This window comes from Mustela nigripes, chromosome 16 (genome assembly GCF_022355385.1).
Source record: "Mustela nigripes isolate SB6536 chromosome 16, MUSNIG.SB6536, whole genome shotgun sequence".
Lineage (NCBI taxonomy): Eukaryota > Metazoa > Chordata > Mammalia > Carnivora > Mustelidae > Mustela > Mustela nigripes.
Genome location: NC_081572.1, coordinates 36,958,069 through 36,977,453, shown reverse-complemented (window position 1 = coordinate 36,977,453; position 19,385 = coordinate 36,958,069). Strand labels below are relative to the sequence as shown.

At 42.7% G+C, this 19,385-nt stretch overlaps 1 protein-coding gene across 1 annotated transcript in view; it reads left to right on the top strand.

Moving 5' to 3' along the window:
• Positions 1 to 9,986: 9,986 nt before the first annotated feature.
• The window catches only part of TAF15 (TATA-box binding protein associated factor 15), a 28,737-nt gene continuing 19,338 nt past the window's right edge, over positions 9,987 to 19,385 (top strand). The window contains exons 1-5 of the mRNA XM_059378422.1: positions 9,987 to 10,120; positions 16,963 to 17,002; positions 18,360 to 18,411; positions 18,498 to 18,582; positions 18,666 to 18,768. Of these exons, the coding sequence (XP_059234405.1) occupies positions 10,114 to 10,120; positions 16,963 to 17,002; positions 18,360 to 18,411; positions 18,498 to 18,582; positions 18,666 to 18,768 (287 nt within the window). The 5' untranslated portion in view covers positions 9,987 to 10,113. The remainder of the gene's footprint in view (positions 10,121 to 16,962; positions 17,003 to 18,359; positions 18,412 to 18,497; positions 18,583 to 18,665; positions 18,769 to 19,385) is intronic.

Below are 19,385 nucleotides of genomic sequence, written 5' to 3'. Positions count from 1 at the left end.
CCCACCGGTTCTCTTGCCAGCCACCTCCAGCTGATCCGGATCTCTCCGGGGAGGGCTGGGAAGAAGGGTCTCGCGGAAACTGTAGCTACCTAAGACATTGATCTTGGAGCGTCCTGGCCTGCCCGAGGGTCACATTATTTTAGCCAGGCTGGCAGGTCGAGTCCCCTGGCTATGAGAGAAGGACCCCTGGATTGGGTCCAGAAGAATGGGGTTTCAGTTCCAGATCTGCTTCTTTGCTAGCCCTGTGAATCCTACCTCCATTACTTGCTGGCTGTGTGGTCTTAGGCAAGTCACTCACCCTCTCTGAAAGTATTTTTCTCACCAGTAAATGTCGATAATAAGAATACCAATATCATATGGTTGTAGGGAGCATTTAATGAGAGAATAATGTAAGTGAGCACTGTACCCGACTTCGTGCGGTATGCGTAAGTGGTAGGCTGCCGCTTTGTGACTTGTGGCAAAGGATTTAACTATTTGGAGCGTCTGGTTTCTCATCAGTAAAATGAGAGCAAATGATACTTAGTTCCCAGAGTTGCATGGAGATTAAACGAGAAACTGAGGGTAAAGTGCTTGTCTTTATGCATTCCGCAGTCTTCAGAGAAGGTGGAATGAGACGATTTGCCTGAGAGCCTTCTCTAAACTCGCCCTGAGCAGAAGTCGACAGTTTTCATTATCTGCCTTCGTCACTGCGAGCAGGGTGCTCTCTTCGGGTGTCAGTTTGCTAATGTGAAATGCAAATGGCACAATGACACCGACCTCTGGGGGACTGTTTGGGGATTCCACGAGTTGATCCGTGTGATTTGGAATGTCTAAAGTGCTAAGCAAATGTACTGCAGTGTTCTTATCCTAAGGCTCAGAGCCTCAGGAGCCCACAGAAAGTTTCTATGTTATTTCCAAAAAGGTGCCACTGGGGTGGAGGAATTTTTAAAAAGACACCTCTCTCCGGTGGACTGACTTAGAGGCGAACTAATTGGCGATAGGCCCCGCCTACTTCCTAGATAGCCAATGAAAAGGGGCACTCCTCCTGGGCGAACCAATTAGAAACAGGCGCGCCTCTGCGCAGGCCAGTGGATAAAAACAGCGGCCTTTGCCATCTCTGCGCCAGGACCCAGCTGTGGGCATAGAGTTGTAATGGATTTATGAGCCCAGCCCTGCTCCTTCTCCGCCGGTGCCCTGGTGCACATCCGTAAGGAGCGTCCTTGCTTGGGGCGGAAGCCCGGCGATGGTGGCCAAGGCCTGGGCCTTCCCCTCAGAGAGCTTTCAGTCTAGCGGGGCAGACTGGACGAAGGTTCTCAGCTAAGGACTGCACTGTGACACCGCCACGCGTTCAAGCGTAAGTCCTGCGGTGAGCTTAGAGGAGGGAGATGCTGACGGCGTGTGGGATTGCTGGATTTAGCAAATAAAAATACAGGATGCCCTGTTAAATTTGAGTACCGGGTTAACGACAAATAAGTTATTAGTATAAGTATGTGCCAATGCAACATTTGGGACACACACTAAAAAATTATTCACTGTCTATCTGAAATTCAAGTTTAACTTCTTTAACTTAACCCCCTTGTTTAACTCTCTAGCGACCCTAGAGAGTGTGTGTCTGTGTTGCCTGAAGGTTGCCGGTATAATGGGGTATATGCTGTCCTTGACCAAACAGGTGTTTTGTTTTTTTTTTTAAGGTTTTTATTTAAATTTCAGTTAGTTAACACATAGTGTAATATTAGTTTCAGGTGTACAATATAGTGATTCAGGATATTGAAATAGGTGATGGGGATTAAGAAGTGTACAATACATTGTACAATATATTGTGTACAATATATTATTGTATATATTAAGGAGTGCCCTTGTGATGAGCACTGGGTGTTGAATCGAAACTTCGAAACTTCGATTCAACACCCAGTGCTCATCACAAGGGCATTCCTTAATCCCCATCACCTATTTCATCCGTCCCCCAACTCACCTTCCCTCTGGTGACCATCAATTTGTTCTCTAAGTTAAAAGTCTGTTTCTTGGTTTGCATCTTTTGTTTTTTCCCCTCTTCTCATTCATTTTGTTTCTTAAATTCCACATGAGTGAAAGCATATGGTATTTGTCTTTCTCTGACTTATTTTGCTTAGCATAATACTCTCTAGCTCCATCCACGTCATTAAGATGTCAAGATTGCATTGTTCTTATGGCTGAGTAATATATTATTATATAATCTATATTTATAATAATATAGATTTTATAATATGATTATATAATTATATATAACCTAATTATATATAATATATTACTCATATATTACTATATATATTTATCATCTTTATCTATTCATCAATCAATGGACACTTTGGCTGTTGGCTATTGTGGATAATGTTGCTTTAAATATTGGGGTGCCTGTATCCATTTGAGTATTTTTACATTCTTTGGGTAAATACCTAGTAGTGCAATTAATTGCTGGATCACAGGATAGTTCTATTTTTAACTTTCTGAGGTACCCCCATAGTGTTTTCCCAAGTGTCTGCAACAGTTTTCATTCCCACTAACAGAGCAAGAGGATTCCCCTTTCTCCACATCAATAGCTGGATTTTGAAGGGCTAGATACAACTCTGTATCGATCTAGGGCAGGGAGCTCTGAGGAGCACCAGTTGGCAAGGACACCATTGGCCAAGCTGGAGTCAGTCCCAGATCCGCCAGTTCTCTTTCCAGGCAGGATTTCTCCATCCCTCTCTCCAGCCCATGCCAGAGGGTGTCCATATCAGCTGCACTGGGAAGAGAGGGAAAGTAGGAGGCAGTGCTTCCCTGGAGGGCTGAGACTGGGAGGACTGAGCCACTCGGAGAGCTGACTCTGCCTTTCTCTGCATCCCAGGTTAGCCGTGGTCCCTGGACCTTGAAAACTAGCACCACTGTTGTGTATGAACATTGACTTCCTCTGTTTTTCTTTTGTGTTCTTGGTTAGATTATTTCATCTGATCCTCACCTGTCCCACATTATCTCTGTTTGTGGTCCCTTGGAGATGCTGAGAATTTGCACTTGGAAGTGCCTGCAAGAATTTATGCAGAAAAGAGCTTCCTTTGCCCACATGCTCATCCTGGCCTTCAACCATGCTTTGGCACAGGATGTCTCCATTTCCCAGAAAGACGGCATGTTTCCATGGTTAGAACCGTTTCAGTTCCCTTCTGCCTCCAAAGCTTATTCATAAGTCCCAGAATACCCAATTCTGTGATCTTCTTTAGGAATCCAGGGGCCTATGCAACTCCACAACTGACTTGCTGTACGCTTTCACTTTCCAGGATACATCTTGAGCCAAGTCGCTTTGGATAGGGTGGAGGAGGGTGGCCTGCCATCTGAGAAGGGCACTGAGGAAGGAAGGAAGATGAGAAAGGCAGGATAGTTTGTTGGAAGAAGCTCAGTCCACAGCAAGGGCATCAGAAGAGTGATGAGGTTGGGGGGAGAATGGCTTTGGATCAGCCATGGACCAAACAATCCTGTGATGACAAGTCCCTGTGTTAATCCAATACCATTATTTCCTCCTCTGGTGGGAGTGGGGGTAGGGATGGGAACGAGGAGTTGGAACAAATAATAGTGGTTAATGCTTGCTGAGAAATTAACACGTGCCATGTAGGTGCTATGTGCTTTACATAAATCATGTCACTGACTCTTCGCAGCTTCCTTGTGAAAAAGCCACTATTATAAGCATCCTTATTTATTTATTTGTTTATTTAAAAGATTTTATTTATTTGACAGAGAGAGATATCACAAGTAGGCAGAGCAGCAAACAGACAGAGGGGGAAGCAGGATCCCCGCTGAGCAGAGAGCCTGATACAGGGCTCAATCCCAGGACCCTGAGATCATGACCTGAGCCTAAAGCAGAGGCTTAACCCAGTGAGCCATCCAGGTGCCCCCAAATCCTTATTTTAAAGATGAGGAAACTGAGGCACAGAGAGATTATATCATTTGTCGGAGGTCATAAATCTAGTAATGGAACCAGGGCTCAAATCCAGATCGTATAACTCCAGATCTTGAGCTCTTAAGCTCGATGCTATCTCACCTCAAGTCACAAGATCACTGGAGGACCTGCACTGAATCACCTGGAGGCAGTTAGTAAAGATTCAAATTCCTGAGCTCTACTTCAGACCTACCAAATCACTAAATACTAGACCCCATTGTTCAAGGGGAAGATAGGAGGGCTAGGTTTTCCAAGTGTCTGGCTCTCTTCTTTCCTTCCTCCCTATCTTGGCTGAGCAAGTGCCTGACCCAGCTAGGCTAGCAGTCCTCTCTGTTCCTCCTCTTCAAAAAGAGCTGCTTCCCCTCCCTCTTTCTCTGCATCGGGGCTCATTTCAAATCCACAGTACCTCCCAGCTCTCCCAGAGTGGACAGGGCTTGGGCACATTGCATGCCCAGGGGAGCGGCTGGCAGCTGCCTGGGCCATTCCTTCTTCTCTGCAGAAGGCAACAGCTGGCCAGTGAGTCCTCTTCCTGACCAGGACCCTTTGAGTCAAGCAGGATGTATGGACCTGGACAAGGCCCTTTCTGGGCCTCAGTTTCTCTCTTCATAATATGAAGAACAATTAGCTTTGTCTCTGCCCTTTCCTCCTTCCCAGGAAGCGTGCAGAGCACAAAGCAGATTTTATCAGAAGGAATTAGGGGCTCTGAAGAAAGGCGCTCACAGAATGACCAGCCTCCCCAAGTGACAATAATAGGAATAATAAGAAGAAGAATGAGGACATGGGATTAGCCTGGGAGCCCTGAAGAGGAGGTGTTCCGCAGAGTTGTGAGGAGGTTAGCTGTGATAATTTGGATCCGTTATTGACTACAACCTCTGTGCATTTTTAGCTGTGATTCATTTTTAGAAGCCCCGAGTCTTTAGGAACCACTTCTGCCTCTGGAAGAGAAATTTCCTCCTCTCTCCAGCACATGGGGATGTGCTCTCATTAGACTGGTTCACCTTCCAGTCTCATTAGACTGGTTCACCTGTCTGTTTGCCTGTCTGTGCATACACACACATGCATGTGTTCATGGGAGACTGGAAAAAGCAAGAAATTTGGAGGGAGACAGACCTGGGTTTGAACCTGGACTTTTTCTTACTCTCTTACCTCTTGCAAGTCCACTAGTATCATCTTGAAAATGGGACAACAATAATTCCTGCCTTTTCTGTTACCCTGATTTGCTAGAGGGAGCCAACCAGACAATTATTCACAGTTAAAATCCTATCAAGTGCTAGATATTGGATGCACAGACACAAGCTTACATGCTTGTATTTTTTGCACTGTTTCACACTGGGAGATGCTCATCTCCAGACAACATACAGAAGCCTGCCCTGGGACAGCCACAGGAGCACCTTCTTGCCAGGCAATGAATGCTCTCTGTCTCAGAGCAGCCGATCTCTCCTAATCCTCATCCAGCCTCTTCTGGTTTGTTTTTTACTCACAGCAGGACCCAGGGGACTTGCAAGGAGCACAATAAAAGCCTAGCCAATCTGGCACTGTGCCCCACTTCCCTTCCACATAAAGGCTGTCTAACCGCCAGGCATCTGGCTTGAAAGGCTGGCCAGGACCTGCTCAGCATCTGCTGCTTTGCTTAAAAGACCTGCTAACAGGAAAGTGTCTGGTTCCTTTCCACCCCAAACAGGAAGTGCCTGCCACCGTCCAGAGGAGGGGGTAGTCGGTCATTTACAAGGAACCGATTCCTACTTCACAGAGCCTCAGGGAAATCTTCACAGGAGGCTTGCTCTCTAGGAAGGCTGGAGGAGCAGGGCTCCAGGGACACTTCCTGGGGTGGGGGTGGGAGGTTATTGATGATGGCTAGGACTGCTTACCAGCCTGTGACACTTGGCACAGAGCAGGCTGTCAGTCTTTGAACAGTGCTCCCCGAATACTTACTCCGTGTATTGTGGGAGATGCAAGAAGATCCTAGAGAAGGTCTTTGAGCTTGAGGAGTTTACAGAAGTCATCCCATTTCTCCCCTCATTTATTCATTCATTCATTCATTCAACACAAGCTTCCTCCTTGTCCTCCTCCCCACACCCGTTTTTAGTGCCTACTGTTTCCAGCACTACCTGAGGCACTGCGGAGTTCACAGGGGGACTAGGCAACCCAACTAGAGAATAAATTAGCCTCTAATCAGGTAGCAAGCCTGGAATGATGTGGTACAACTGTGAGTCCCACAGGATTTCAAAAGAGACAAAAGATCACTGTGCTCTTGTTTTGACTCTGGTGGGAGCCATAACCTCCTTGCCCACTAGGGTCCGTTCTCAAGACTGCAGCCAGGGCAACCCCAGTGATACAGGCCAGATCCTATCGTGGCTCTGCTAAATGGCTCCCTCTCCTGGCTTCCTCTCTCACTCTAACAAAGCTCACCGTCCTTCCAGGGCCCTACAAGCCCCTACAACCGTGTTGGAAGAGTTGGGAAACCAAACAAACGGGGGAGGGAGTCAACTCAAGAAATTTTCAACAGCAAGATTCTCCCAGCCATAGGCTGGAGGGATGAAGAGAAGGTTCGAAGGAGGGAAGGGTTACAGGATCTCAGGAGCCAGGGTTGCCGATAGAAAGGATCTCCGGAGAAGACAGCTGCTGCCTGAGACACTACTGGTGGCAAAGAAGGAGCGGGAGACCGCACCCTGGCTCCTCCCTTTCTTCAGCCCTCTGATTTTCCACCGGGTTGTTCATTGGCTGATTCTCGCTGGAACCTACCACCTGAGGGAATCTCTGAAACTGGAAGGTAGCCGGCTGCGGTTAGCTCTCCAAGGGAGGAGAATGGATCAAGGGCAAACAGGCCCAGTACTAAGACTTTCCCAAGTACATTCTGCTAAAGCTAACGTGTAAAATGTACCTGCTGTCTTCCCTAACTGAGCAGATCCTGAGGGAGCAGGATCTTGTAGCCTGAAAAACGACTGGGTGAATATTAAATTTGGTTCCTGATAATTATCCCCAGGCAAAGTCTAGAAAACAGGAGGGTACAGGACTCAATCTGTGAGTCAGTTCCTGGTAGAGAAAGGCCCTTGGGAAGAAGCCCCAGGGCAATACAGACTTGTGAGGAGATCTGTGTTTCATGTTTGAGAGACCAGGGACATTGTAAAAAGAACCCTTGGCTTGGTCCAAAAGCCTGGATGTGAGCTCCATTTCTGTCCCTAATTAGCTGTGTGAACTTCGTAAAGAGATTCATTTTCCTGAGCTCTGGTGTTCTCTCTACAAAATGTGGACAATAGCAACACCTATTTCACAGGGCTGTCCAGAATATTAAAAGAAATAATGAATATAAAAAACTAAACGTCACTCCTTTGACTGGATTCCTCAGAAGTTCCATATTGGTTTTTTGTTTGTTTGTTTTTTGTTTTTTTAGGATTTTATTTTTTAAGTAATCTCTACCCCCAGCATGGGGCTTCAGCTCACCGCCCAAGGCCAGGAGCCCCATGCTCTTTGGATTGAGCAAGCCAGGCGCCCCTTCCCTATTGTTTTTGATTTAATATCCAACCCCCCTGCCAGGCACACAAGGCTCTTTAAGATGTGGCCTCTGTGTACTTCTTTCACTCATCATTTATAACCACTGTCCACCCCTGCACATGCCCAGAGTCGCCAGCCAGAGCCACTTCCAATTCCCGGCACTTGGCTCTCTTGTAGTCTTTGCAAATACAGCCCTTTCTGCCTGGAGCATGCTGTTCCTGATATACATCCAGGGCCCAATTCCTGTTCTTTCTTCAAAATGTAGTTTAGAAGGTATCTCCTTCACAAAGCCTTCCTTAATACCCTGTCCACCCTTCCTGAGGATTAGATGCTCTTACTCTATTTTCAGAGCACCCTCTGCATCCTCTGATTCTAGCACATTCCATAGTTATTGGAATTAAAGGTTTGTACTGTCCCTTTTATGAGACTGCAGCTCCTGGAGGGCAGGGGCTATGGTGCTTCCTCTTTCTCTACCTCCAGACCCTCCAGGGCCTGACGTCCAGTAGACCTCAGAAGATGGCAGTTGAGAATGCATGCATGCATGAATGAATGAATTGAAGGTACAAACTTCAGGGAACAACGATGAGAAACACTTTCTGCATTCCATCTTAAAAAAAAAAAAAAAAAGATAGGGCACCTGGGTGGCTCAGTGGGTTAAAGCCTCTGCCCTCGGTTCAGGTCATGATCCCAGAGTCCTGGGATAGAGCCCCGAATCAGGCTCTCTGCTCAGCAGCGAGCCTGCTTCCCCCTCTCTCTTTGCCTGCCTCTCTGCCTACTTGTGATCTCTGTCTGTCAAAAAACAAAACAAAACAAAACAAAAACAAAAAACACCCAATTGTAAAATCAATCAATCAATCAATAAATAAATGAATAAAGAGGAAGAACAATCTAGAAGTTTTCCCCATCCCTAACCCAATCCTTCCCTGCTATTGCACATGTCTATTATCTCCTCCTCTGGGTTACCTTTCTCAATGTACATGCTGATCAGCTGAATCACTTTTAGTCATAAAGGAATTTTTATTCCTTTAACCTTGCCTGTTTGGACTTATCCAGAGAGCTCTGTGACCCTCGATCGTATAAGGAAGAGAGATGACCTCATGCCTTTGTTCTGACCCAAAGGTGTTAATTCTGAACTTACCCCTCTACCTCCACCCCCTCTTCCCTACCACAGTGAATGGTACCACTATCTGACCACCCCTCTAAGTAGGAAACTTAGAATTCACTTCTCACTCTCCCCTAGCTCCTCCCTCCCAAACTGGTCACTAGATCTTGTCCAGTCTACTATACAACTATTTCAAGGCTCTCTTCACTTACTCTATCTCCACAGCTAAAACCTAAGTCCAGGCTGTGGTGATCTCTCACCAGAATGACTGCATCGGCCACCCAGTTGGTCTCTCTGCTTTTAGGCACCTTTCATCTCTATATATTTTTCATACTGCGGCCTAAAGATGCAAATGTGACTGAACTTCCTTTAAAATCCTCTGGCTTCCCAGTGCCCTCAAGATAAAGCACAAATCCTAATGCACTGTATTTTGCAAGGTATGGATTATTTAGCATTCCACTTTTCTGGCCTCATCTACCATTCTCGCCTGGAGGGTAAACTCCAAACATACAGAATTACTTGTTTTACAGCTAGTCCAAAGCCCTTTACCCCACTTCACTTGGTCTGCTTCCGCTCATTGCCTCTGGCTTGGCTTAGATGTTGCGTCGCCCTCAGGGGGTGGGGGGAATGTCCTTTTGTGCTCTCTGAGCTTTCAGGCCTCATTTCATACTCCAGAGCTCCATCCCACACTAGGCAGTGCTGCCCAATGGTTAAACCCACAGGCAATAGTGTCTGGTTTCTAGGATTCGAATTCCACGTTGGCCATGTACTAGCTGTGCGACCTAGGGCAAGTGAATAATCACCCCCGTAACGTCGGGATAATATTTCATCAGTGTGTTGTGAGAATTAAATGAGATGATGTAAGGTGCCTGATAATTAGAGGTGGCCATTACAACAGTATTGAAATCTAAAGCTCGACCTCCCACCCACCATATTCTCAAGACCGGGTTTGCGTGTGGTTTCGCTTTAATGCAGACGTTTGTTTCATATCACCTTGTAGTCTGTGTTTTACTTGACAAGGTAGTTCGACCGGGAGGCGATCACGACTTTCGTCCCCGAGCTCGCCGACACCCAACGCCCCCAGGTGGCTCCAGCTGTCTGCAACCAAAGCTGAGCGAACTAGGGCATACCACTCGAAATTTCACGGGAAGTAAGGCCTTTTCTAACCAAATAGTCTGTGTTTTTAACCCCTCCCCTCTTTCGCTTCCTAACCTCGAATTCTGTCAGACGCTATAAAAGTCAGAAACAGGACTGTAATTGGGACGGAGAAAGTAGGCTCAGCCTCCTCCCCCATGCTAATGCCTGCATTGGTACTTTCTCCTCTCGGTTCCCTCTCAATAATGGTACCGCCTGCGGAGGGGAGAACAGAGAGAGTTTCTGAAGATCTCAGGGTTCAGAGGCCGGTACTCGTACAGAACTACCCCTCGCGCGCTGGCACGGTGGTTCCGTCCACTGTCCTCTGATTGGCTGCGGAGGCCCCGCAGTCGGGCTCAGCCCGCCGCGCCGCGTTCAGTACAGCTTCGGCCGCCGCGCCGCCTGGCTCTCGTATTCCTTGTTGTCGGCGGGCTCTGGGGGCTCCGCGCTGCGGCCGTTAGTCATGTCGGGTAGGTGACTCCTTCAGCGAGCAGCGGCAGCGACGAGAAGGGGCCTGGCGGGGTTGGGCCGTTTTCCCGCCCACCGGAGGGCCCTGAGGGAGAGCCTCCGGCCCTGAGGGAGGCTTGGGGTGGGGGGGGGCGGCCGTGGCCGCCGCCATGTTGGACTGAAGGGACGCACGCTCCCAACGCTCTCCGTCTGCAAATCTCCGCGGGAGCGCTTCGGGCCCCCCTTTTTTTTGACCCTGTCCTTGGAACCTGAGGAGACGTGCGGCTCCCGGGGAGGGTGTGTGAGTTGGGGGGGCGGAGGCCGTCTACGCCATCACGGGGGCGGGGGGAAGCCCGTGATTAGAGCATCCGCCTGAGAGAATCGGTGCTTCTGGTTCTCCGCTCCGCCTCAGATCTTTCAGCGAGGCCTCGGGCCAGTCATCTCGCCGCCTCGTACCTCAGTTTCCCCATCTGTGAAGTGGAGCTGGGCCTTCCTGACTCACCCATTCATCAGGTGGGGGTCTTGACGCTCTGGGAGCCCTTTCAAAGGACGTTGCCTTGCACAAAATCCTACTTATCGTCATTCCCTCTACCGTAACCACCCGGATTCGAGTGGGGGTGTTAGCATGTAATTCAGCTTCCTCCTAGCCCTCCTCTCATTTTTCTCCCTTCTCCAGTTGTTTATCTCCTATAAGAGCCCTGCAAGTGAGCCTTTTCTGGTCTGAATAGAGTCTTGTAGGTACATGTGTCATTTACCTTAAAGCATCCAGGCCAAAGGAAAGGCAGTGTTACACGAAACATTTAAAGTGGTAGACAACCCCCCTCCCCCGCGGTGTGGAAGAGGAAAAAAAAAAAAAAGGCATCGATCTCTTTAGGTCAGTTTAGGTCCTGCTAATAAACCCGAACATAAAGTCTGGAACACGAATGTTTCCTAGATTTTAGCAGTCCTAGCTAACACACAAGGTCCTCTCTGTTGTGGGTACCTCCCAGGCTGCAAAGACCCAGCTATCCGCTTGCTAGAAAACATCATTAGAGATCACATTTCATGTGGAAAAGCAGAACATTTCCTTGAAGCCATATGATGGGGATCAAAGGGATGGCTGGCACAGTCTTCTACATTTTTTAAGGGAGGACCTGTTGGTATTAAAAAAAAACAAAAACAAAACCCGCAAACAACACCCCCCCCCCCCCCCCCCCCCCCCCCCCGCCGCCCCCACTCCCCATCCAGTGTTGTGGAAGGATGGAAATCTGTGACAAAAAGCAAGTAGCAGGCTGAGATGAGGCCAAATTAACAGGACTGGCTGGACAGGAGAATAACTGATATTCCTTAGATTAACCTTAATATTACGTCTGAGGATTGAGTTTTTGTAGGACAGGGCACCTACCCGATGAAAGAGGCTTTTAACTGCACAGGATTTCTCTTTAAATATTTAATCCTTGCTCCAAGAAAAAAAATAGCTTCTTATTCCAAATAGACATTGGTACATCTTTTACCAGGTACATAATTTGGAATGAAGTCTGGTAAAGCTCCACAGAAGTATGTAGAAGTTTATCCTTAGGAGATGTGTTACCCATCCATGGTTTAAAAAAAAAAAAAATGAAAAGATTCTCCTACCCTCATGGGGAAATTGACCGTTTCAATGGACATTAAAAACTATTGGCGTGTGTTGATTTTTAACATCTTTATTGGTGTAAAACAATGGCTGTTTTTAATAGGACTGCATAGCTTTTATGGAAGGTTAAATTTTAGAGGTTATCATTTGCAAAATCCAGGATTTTCAGCTGTCATATTAGTCTGTGAGCTCTTTTATCCATTAGTACTGATCTTTGAAGTACCAAGACACTAGATTAATTTGTCACTTTGTAAATTAAGTTTTTTAAATATCAAGATTGGCTTTCACATGTGAAAAGGACCTTATTTGATTGTTCCTAAATTTTATGTCCATTAAAGCGAGAATCTTTAAGTTCTGCTTAGTGTTACATAGTGTTTTTGCATTTTGTAAAATGTGTATAAAAATATTTTGACTTTATGTAAAAATAAGTATTATGCTTTTGACTTTTTTTTTTTTTTTTTGGTGAATGTTTCAGTTAATAAATGTAACAGTAAACTCCCTGTAAACAGCTAATTGCATTAACTTTAGTTAAATGCTTAAACATTCCAAACTCAACCACTCCAGATGCCTGACAGCAGACTTACAAACCTAATAAAATAAAAGTGCTTACATAGTCAATAAATAAGTAAAAATTATAAATATTGTAAGTCATACTCATTCATATATTGTTTACAAATGTGAATTATCTGACACCTTCAAGTTAGAATCAAATCTAATATCAGTTATACATACAAAAATTAAAGTTAAGGTAGTTCTCATTTTGGCAGTATGGCAGACCAAAATAAATTCAAATCTTCTATCTACAAACATCAGAAATAAAAGAATTTATTTAAAAAAGGGGGAAGGGAAGACCTAACTGCCAGAAATGAAGTATAAGCCAGCATAGGGCTAGCTTGACAGTTGCCCTGAAGAGGCAGATGTAGGTCTCCTCATTTAGAGACTTGGGATTTTTGTTTGTTTTTTAAGATTTTATTTGAGAGAGTGAGCACAAGGAGGAAGGGAGAGGGAGAAGCAGGCCCTCTGCTGAGTAGGGAACCTGACTTGGGTCTCGTTCCCAGGACTCCAGGATCAAGGCCCTGGGCCGAAGGCACACACTTACCTGACTGAGCCACCCAGGTGCCCTGAAACTTGGGTTTTATTACCCAAGTACCCAAGGAAATGAAGCCTTGAGACTGTTAGAGCCAGATAATGGGAACTGAGACCTTACATAAAATCTAGATGTTTAAAAGATTGTCTTCAGTGAAAGAGTGAACTAGAAAAAACCTTTGTATCAGCATAACAGATAACAAGGAAGCTTGGGTCCTGAGTAAAAAAGTTCTGTCCTGAGAATTTGTAACCTGGGAACTATGCTTCATACAATTTGGGCATACATTTGGGCTAGTTAATGGGGAGTCCAGGAAAACTCAAGCCAAGAAATTAACATAAAAATTGGTTCTGCGCCTGTAATAACCTTGGGGCTCCTGGTAGAAATGAAAAATCTTTTCTGGGGGGAAATTTCACAGACTAGGTCACAGGAATCTTCTAGAAAAAATAAGCCTTGCAAAAGGTAGATTCACATTAAACAATTGTAGAACTTGAGGAAACAGTTCACCAAAATGAGAATTTATGGCAAATGGTGTTAGAACCCTAATAGTTAATCTGAAAGCAATTAAGTTTGACATTACTAAAAACCTAAAGGAAGGAATCAACCCTAAGACCTAAGATGTTATGAAGAAAGACAATATAGCTTTAAAAAGAACCTAGTATGAAATAGAAACAGTGGTTAAGTTGAATTGCAGACTTAGCAGAAGAAATAATTAGTGAAGTGGAAGACAGATACAGTTACTCACAGTTTAGTTCAGAAGATGAAAAATAAGGTTTAAAAACAGATGGAGAAGTCCTATCATACATATAGTATGTATGTAGTATGTCTCCTAAGAAAATGGGATCAATATTACAGTTGAGATTTTTCCAAAATTGGTAAATATTTTGGCTCAAAAAGCAGTAGTTTGAAACACGAGACATAAAAATCAGTTCATACCTAGGTACATTGATGTGAAACTGTAGGTTATGAAATCCTAATTACCTATCAGAAGAAAATAGGAAACGGTTAAGTTTGGTAGACTTAAAAGTTCTAAGAAGTTGAAAAATAATGAAATGATCCTAAGTCTAAAGACTAAGTACCACTTTCAGGCCTTTGCCAAAAGAACTAAAATAAAGTAAATCCAGGAAGGAGAAGTAGAATGCAAAAACAGCAGAAGGAGCAAACACAGTAAATAAAAGGCAGATATTATTAACAGTATGGAACATTGAAGATTAAAGTGATTACATTTGGAAGTTAAAAAGGAAGCAAAAAGAAGAAAAATTGAATGTTTAACTTCTAAGGCAATATGGGAAAAGAGTAAAGAAAATCTAGTACGAGGCAGGAAAGGAGTTAAAAGGATAAAGAAAATCCTAGTAAGTAGAAAAATCTAATAAAGCGCATAGGAATAAATGAAAACTAGTAGTAAAAATAAGAAAATGCCAATTCAAAGAGTTTCATATTGGGAAAAAAATTGTTCAGAAATGATATACCTAAAACCTAAGATTAAGAGATGTTGGAAGTACCGAGATAGAAAAAGATGAACCAGACAATCAATAACCAAAAGTAAGATTGTTTTGTTATGTTACTAGTCGAAATAAAGTTTGGACCTTTTTAATCATGATATAATGTTAAAAGAGGATTCATCACGGATATATAAACCTGTACTTTTGGGTGCCTGGGTGGCTCGGTGGATTAAGCCTCTGCCTTCAGCTCAGGTCATGATCCTAGGGTGCTGGGATCGAGCCCCACATCAGGCTCTCTGCTCAGCAGGGAGCCTGCTTCCCCCTCTCTCTCTCTGCCTGCCTCTCTGCCTACTTGTGATCACTCTCTCTGTCAAATAAATAAATAAAATCTTAAAAAATTAAAATAAACCTGTACTTTTGCTTAACAATAGAGCCTCAGAATATAGAAACCAACAAAATATAAATGACAAGCCTGGTAAAATGGAGTTTTTTTTTTAAAGCATACCTTTCTTTATTTTTTTATTTTATTTTTATTTTTTTAAAGATTTTATTTATTTATTTGACAGAGAGAAATCACAAGTAGATGGAGAGGCAGGCAGAGAGAGAGAGGGAGGGAAGCAGGCTCCCTGCCGAGCAGAGAGCCCGATGCGGGACTCGATCCCAGGACCCTGAGATCATGACCTGAGCCGAAGGCAGCGGCTTAACCCACTGAGCCACCCAGGCGCCCCCATACCTTTCTTTATAATTAATAGATGGGGCAGACCAAATGTTAAGAGTATGAATGGTATAACCAACAAGTATCATCTAGAGTTAGAGAATTTACTCAACATTTAGGGAATATATAGTTCTTTTCAAGCTCGTAAGGGGCATTTGTGCAAGTAGAATACTTATCAAGGGGAAAAGCGAGAAACAGCAAATCCTAGTAAGTACCAGGAATAATAGAGAGAATACCTTTTCTGGCTGCAATGGAATATAATTAGAAAACAGCAGAATCAAAACCCTATACATTTGGAAATCAAAACATTTCTAAATCATGGATTCAGACACAAGGCTCAAGTGTAGAGTACTCCTAATTAGCAGTAGTTTAAAATGCCATAACATTTACAAACTCAACTTCTCTAATGAATATAAGGGCCATTCTCACTGGTTAATATATCTTCTACCAGTTTTAAAGTCAGCCAATGAAGAAAGTCAGATTTAAAATTTCAGAGGACCAAAGTGACTGGGTTAAATTATGGACTCACATACTTAGATTTGAGCCAGGGTCACATGACCTATGTGTTATATACTTGTATAATTTTGAGTGAAAGGGAAATAAACAGGTGTTGAACACCATCCTCAGTGGGAGAACCCCCCTCCCCCCCATCCATGCCTTGGCGTATAATTGAAGCTAAAGCTTCATTTATCACCAGGGTACCTTAAGTTTTACTCATACATGCCCCCCTCCACACTTCATAATCCTTTTCAGTTTCTGATTTAGTTGAAGCGAATTTTCTTTCTCATTTGGTAGATGTGTCTAATTTGTTTATGGTCCAATGAGATTCTATGTGCTTTTCTTACTTGGTTATTAGTGATAAATCTATGGTCATTTTATCATGGGTGTGGTGGTGATACAATTTTTTCTTTGTTTCAGCCTTATGTTCTTCACATTCATAGAAGTAGTTAGGATTTTAATCAATGTTCTTATGATTAAGGATTTAAAAAAAATCTTGTTTAGTCTGATTGTAGATCTCTGCTGCAAAAAAGTGGTGAAGCTCATGTCATCTACTTATACTGGCAGTGGCAGTGTTTTCATATTGTAGCTTTATGTGAATTGAATGCAGATGTCACTGATTTGATTTCTGGTGGGTTTTCAGAAGAATTGTTTGACAGCAAATGATTTTGTTTCATGTTGGATGAGATTGGGGTTAGGGGACAGCAGTTTCAGATGGAGTTATTTTTTGCAGTTTGAAAGAATATTTCATATAAATTGCTCGTATTCATCACTAATAAACTTAGGTCATTCATTTGACTCCAAAAACCCAAAGGATAGGGCCTCTTTAAAAGTTTTTGATACAACTGATGTTTTGAGATACCGAGAAAAGCTTTTTTTTCCAGAAAAAGTTTTTTTTTTTAACATTATTTAATTCATGCCTTCCTTTGTAGTTTTTATTGCCAAAAAGGAAACTGGAAGTAGGTATTGCTGAGTTGGTATACCGATTGGCCAAGTCCCTGAAACCTTAGTAAAGTTGGAGATTAACAACTAACTTAGCTGCTTTTACCAAAATCTTCAGCGATCTAGTTGTTGCTGCGGACAGCCAGAGCAGTCCAGTACAGGGAAATGATGTGTATGTTGGGCTGGTGAGGATTTACAAGTCCGTGTAATCCTGGGGATTTATCTTGTCCGAGTGTGTGTCTTTCCCCCTTTTTAGTCTCGATTAATTTCAGTAGATGCCTTTTTGTGTATAAAGATAACTTGAGTTTTTTTAAAAGGATGGATTTTTCACTGATTGTTTTATACTGGTTTACTTGGTTCTTGTGACCATTAGGAGCCATTTATAGATTAGTTGTTTTTCAAAGATGTAGTTACTGTAAGCAAATCCTTAACACAGTAATTTTAAGTAGTTTTCTTTCCGTAGGTAGTTTTTATTACATTTTCTTACCAGATTTCATCTGTAAAAGCTAAAGTCAGCTTTTGAGGGAAGCATAATTTTAAATAAGATTTAAAATTCTTTTTATGTGTTTTAGATTCTGGAACTTACGGTCAGTCTGGGGGTGAGCAGCAAAGGTAAAGTATATGTACGTTTTACTAACACCGTGTAAGAGTAGAACTGAGGGAAAAAAAAGATGAATTTAGTCAAGTGTTCCTTTTGAGATTTGGTATGTGGATTTTTTACAGTTAAATATTAGCTTGTCAAGGGGGAAGGGCCTGTGTACATATGTACTGAAACATTTTTTCTTCTTTTTAAAAAACCTGCTTGAATCAGTAAATACAGATGCCCCCTAGAGATTAAAACAAATCTCATAGGTATTTTAAAGCATATTTTCTTTAAGAAATTTTTAAGATGAAAGTATTAAAAGGATTAGACAATTGAACTATATAACAGGTTCTTAGAGAAAGCACTTAAGTTTTTTTTTGTATATAATAATGCGATTTTTTTTCAGAGCAGATTTTCTTTAAGCACTATAATAGAAATGTTTAGCATTTTTAAAAGACTCCTTACCATACTTACGATAAAAAGAAAAGTCTGATTTTACGTGACTGTATACATACAGTAGGGTTCTCGTAATTGCCAGAAACACAGCCTTCAACTTTCACTATAAATATTATGGAGCTCAGTGTGAGATCCTCAGAATAGCATCTCAGGTATCTTCTGTCTTCAGGTTTTACGCTTCATGAATACAAAACTGGTTTGACTTTTCTATTCTTATTGTAGTTCTAACTTCACAGTAGGCAACAAGCAAATGTTTGTTCAGTGAAATATGTTTTATAAAGTTAAATTCTGTTAGCATTTGATAGCTTTAGAATAATAAAAAGGTTTTCTTTTCAAGTATTTTGGGGGGAGCATATATTCAGAAAGTTTGTTTCTGACTTGTTAGAATTTGCATGCTATCAAATGAAAGTTCAGATCTGAGGAAGGTACCTTTATTCAGTCGACAAACTATATGCCAGGCTGTGCTGTGTTACTGGGGGTACAATATATTAAAGGCAGATTAAAGGCAGATGGTAGGAAGAAATTAATCTGTCAAACAGCTAATTTGATTAAAGTGCTGACTTAAACAGTTAATTTTCTGTCTTGGATTTTTAAAATCATGGGTTTTAGTTCCATGTAGTCACTGTCCACACCTGAGTCTAATTCCCTTGAGATTTTCTGGTTCTTTTGAAATTGTATTTGTGTGAGATTGTCAAAGCTAAACTTTCGGTGCTTGCTTAGTATTAAAGAGTCTGGGAGTGATTCATTTATGTCTTAATAGTCTTTGGTTTTCACCTTTCAATTTAGACTCTAAGAGACAGGCAGATCGGCAGTTTTTCAGAAGAGAGCCTTGTGCAGAGTTGAAAGTTGAAACTGAAGATGTTTGTTTTTTTTTTTAAGCTTTTAAACTCTAACACATCTCTTTTCAAGTACTACATTTTTCTTTTACAGTTATTCTTCCTATGGAAATCAAGGGAACCAAGCTTATGGACAAGCACCACAAGTAGGTTAAAATATAAATTGTGCTTTTTGTAAACAATTATTTTTATCTTAAGTAGGTGATGAAACTTGTATTTACCTAAATTTCAGAGCTATTCTGGCTATGGACAAACTACTGATTCCTCATACGGACAGAACTATGGCAGCTACTCCGGCTATGGACAAAGCCAATCAGGTTGGACTGGTTTGTTAAATTTGCTATTTTAGAAATTAAAAAATCAGAACATTTACTAAATAGTATATCCATTCGATCTTCAGGTTATTCACAGTCCTACGGTGGTTATGAGAATCAAAAGCAGAGCTCATATGGCCAGCAGCCTTATAATAACCAGGGACAGCAAAACACGGAATCATCAGGAGGGTAAGGAAAACAATAAAAATACTGATTCTGTGTTGGGTAGTGGAAATAATACTTTGGGTATTAAATAGACTTCACCATCAGACTAGCTTTACATTTTTTTTTTTCCAGAAAAGTTTTGAAGTATGAATTTCACAGTTCTTTGTTAAGAAGAATATGCAAATTGTCTGCATTGTCATTTGATTCCTATGTGTTTTTTGTTTGTTTGTTTGTCTTTAAAGATTTTATTTATTTGACAGAGATCACAAGTAGGCAGAGAAGGAGGTAGAGAGAGAGGAGGAAGAAGGCTCTCTGTTAAGCAGAGAGCCTGATGTGGGGCTCGATCCAGGACCCTGGGATCATGACCTGAGCCGACGGCAGAGGCTTTAACCCACTGAGCCACCCAGGCGCCCCCCTATGTGTTATTTGTAATATTGCTATTTAGTTGTTTATGAATGCACATTATTTTTAAAGATTTTATTTATTTGGGAGAGAGAGAGCAAGTGAGCGAGCATGAGCCGTGGGAGGGGCAGAGGAAGAAGTAGAGTCCCTGCTGAGTAGGGAGGGTAATTTGGTACTTGATCCCAAGACCCTGAGATCATGACCTGAGCTGAAGACAGATGCTTAACCGACTGAGCTAC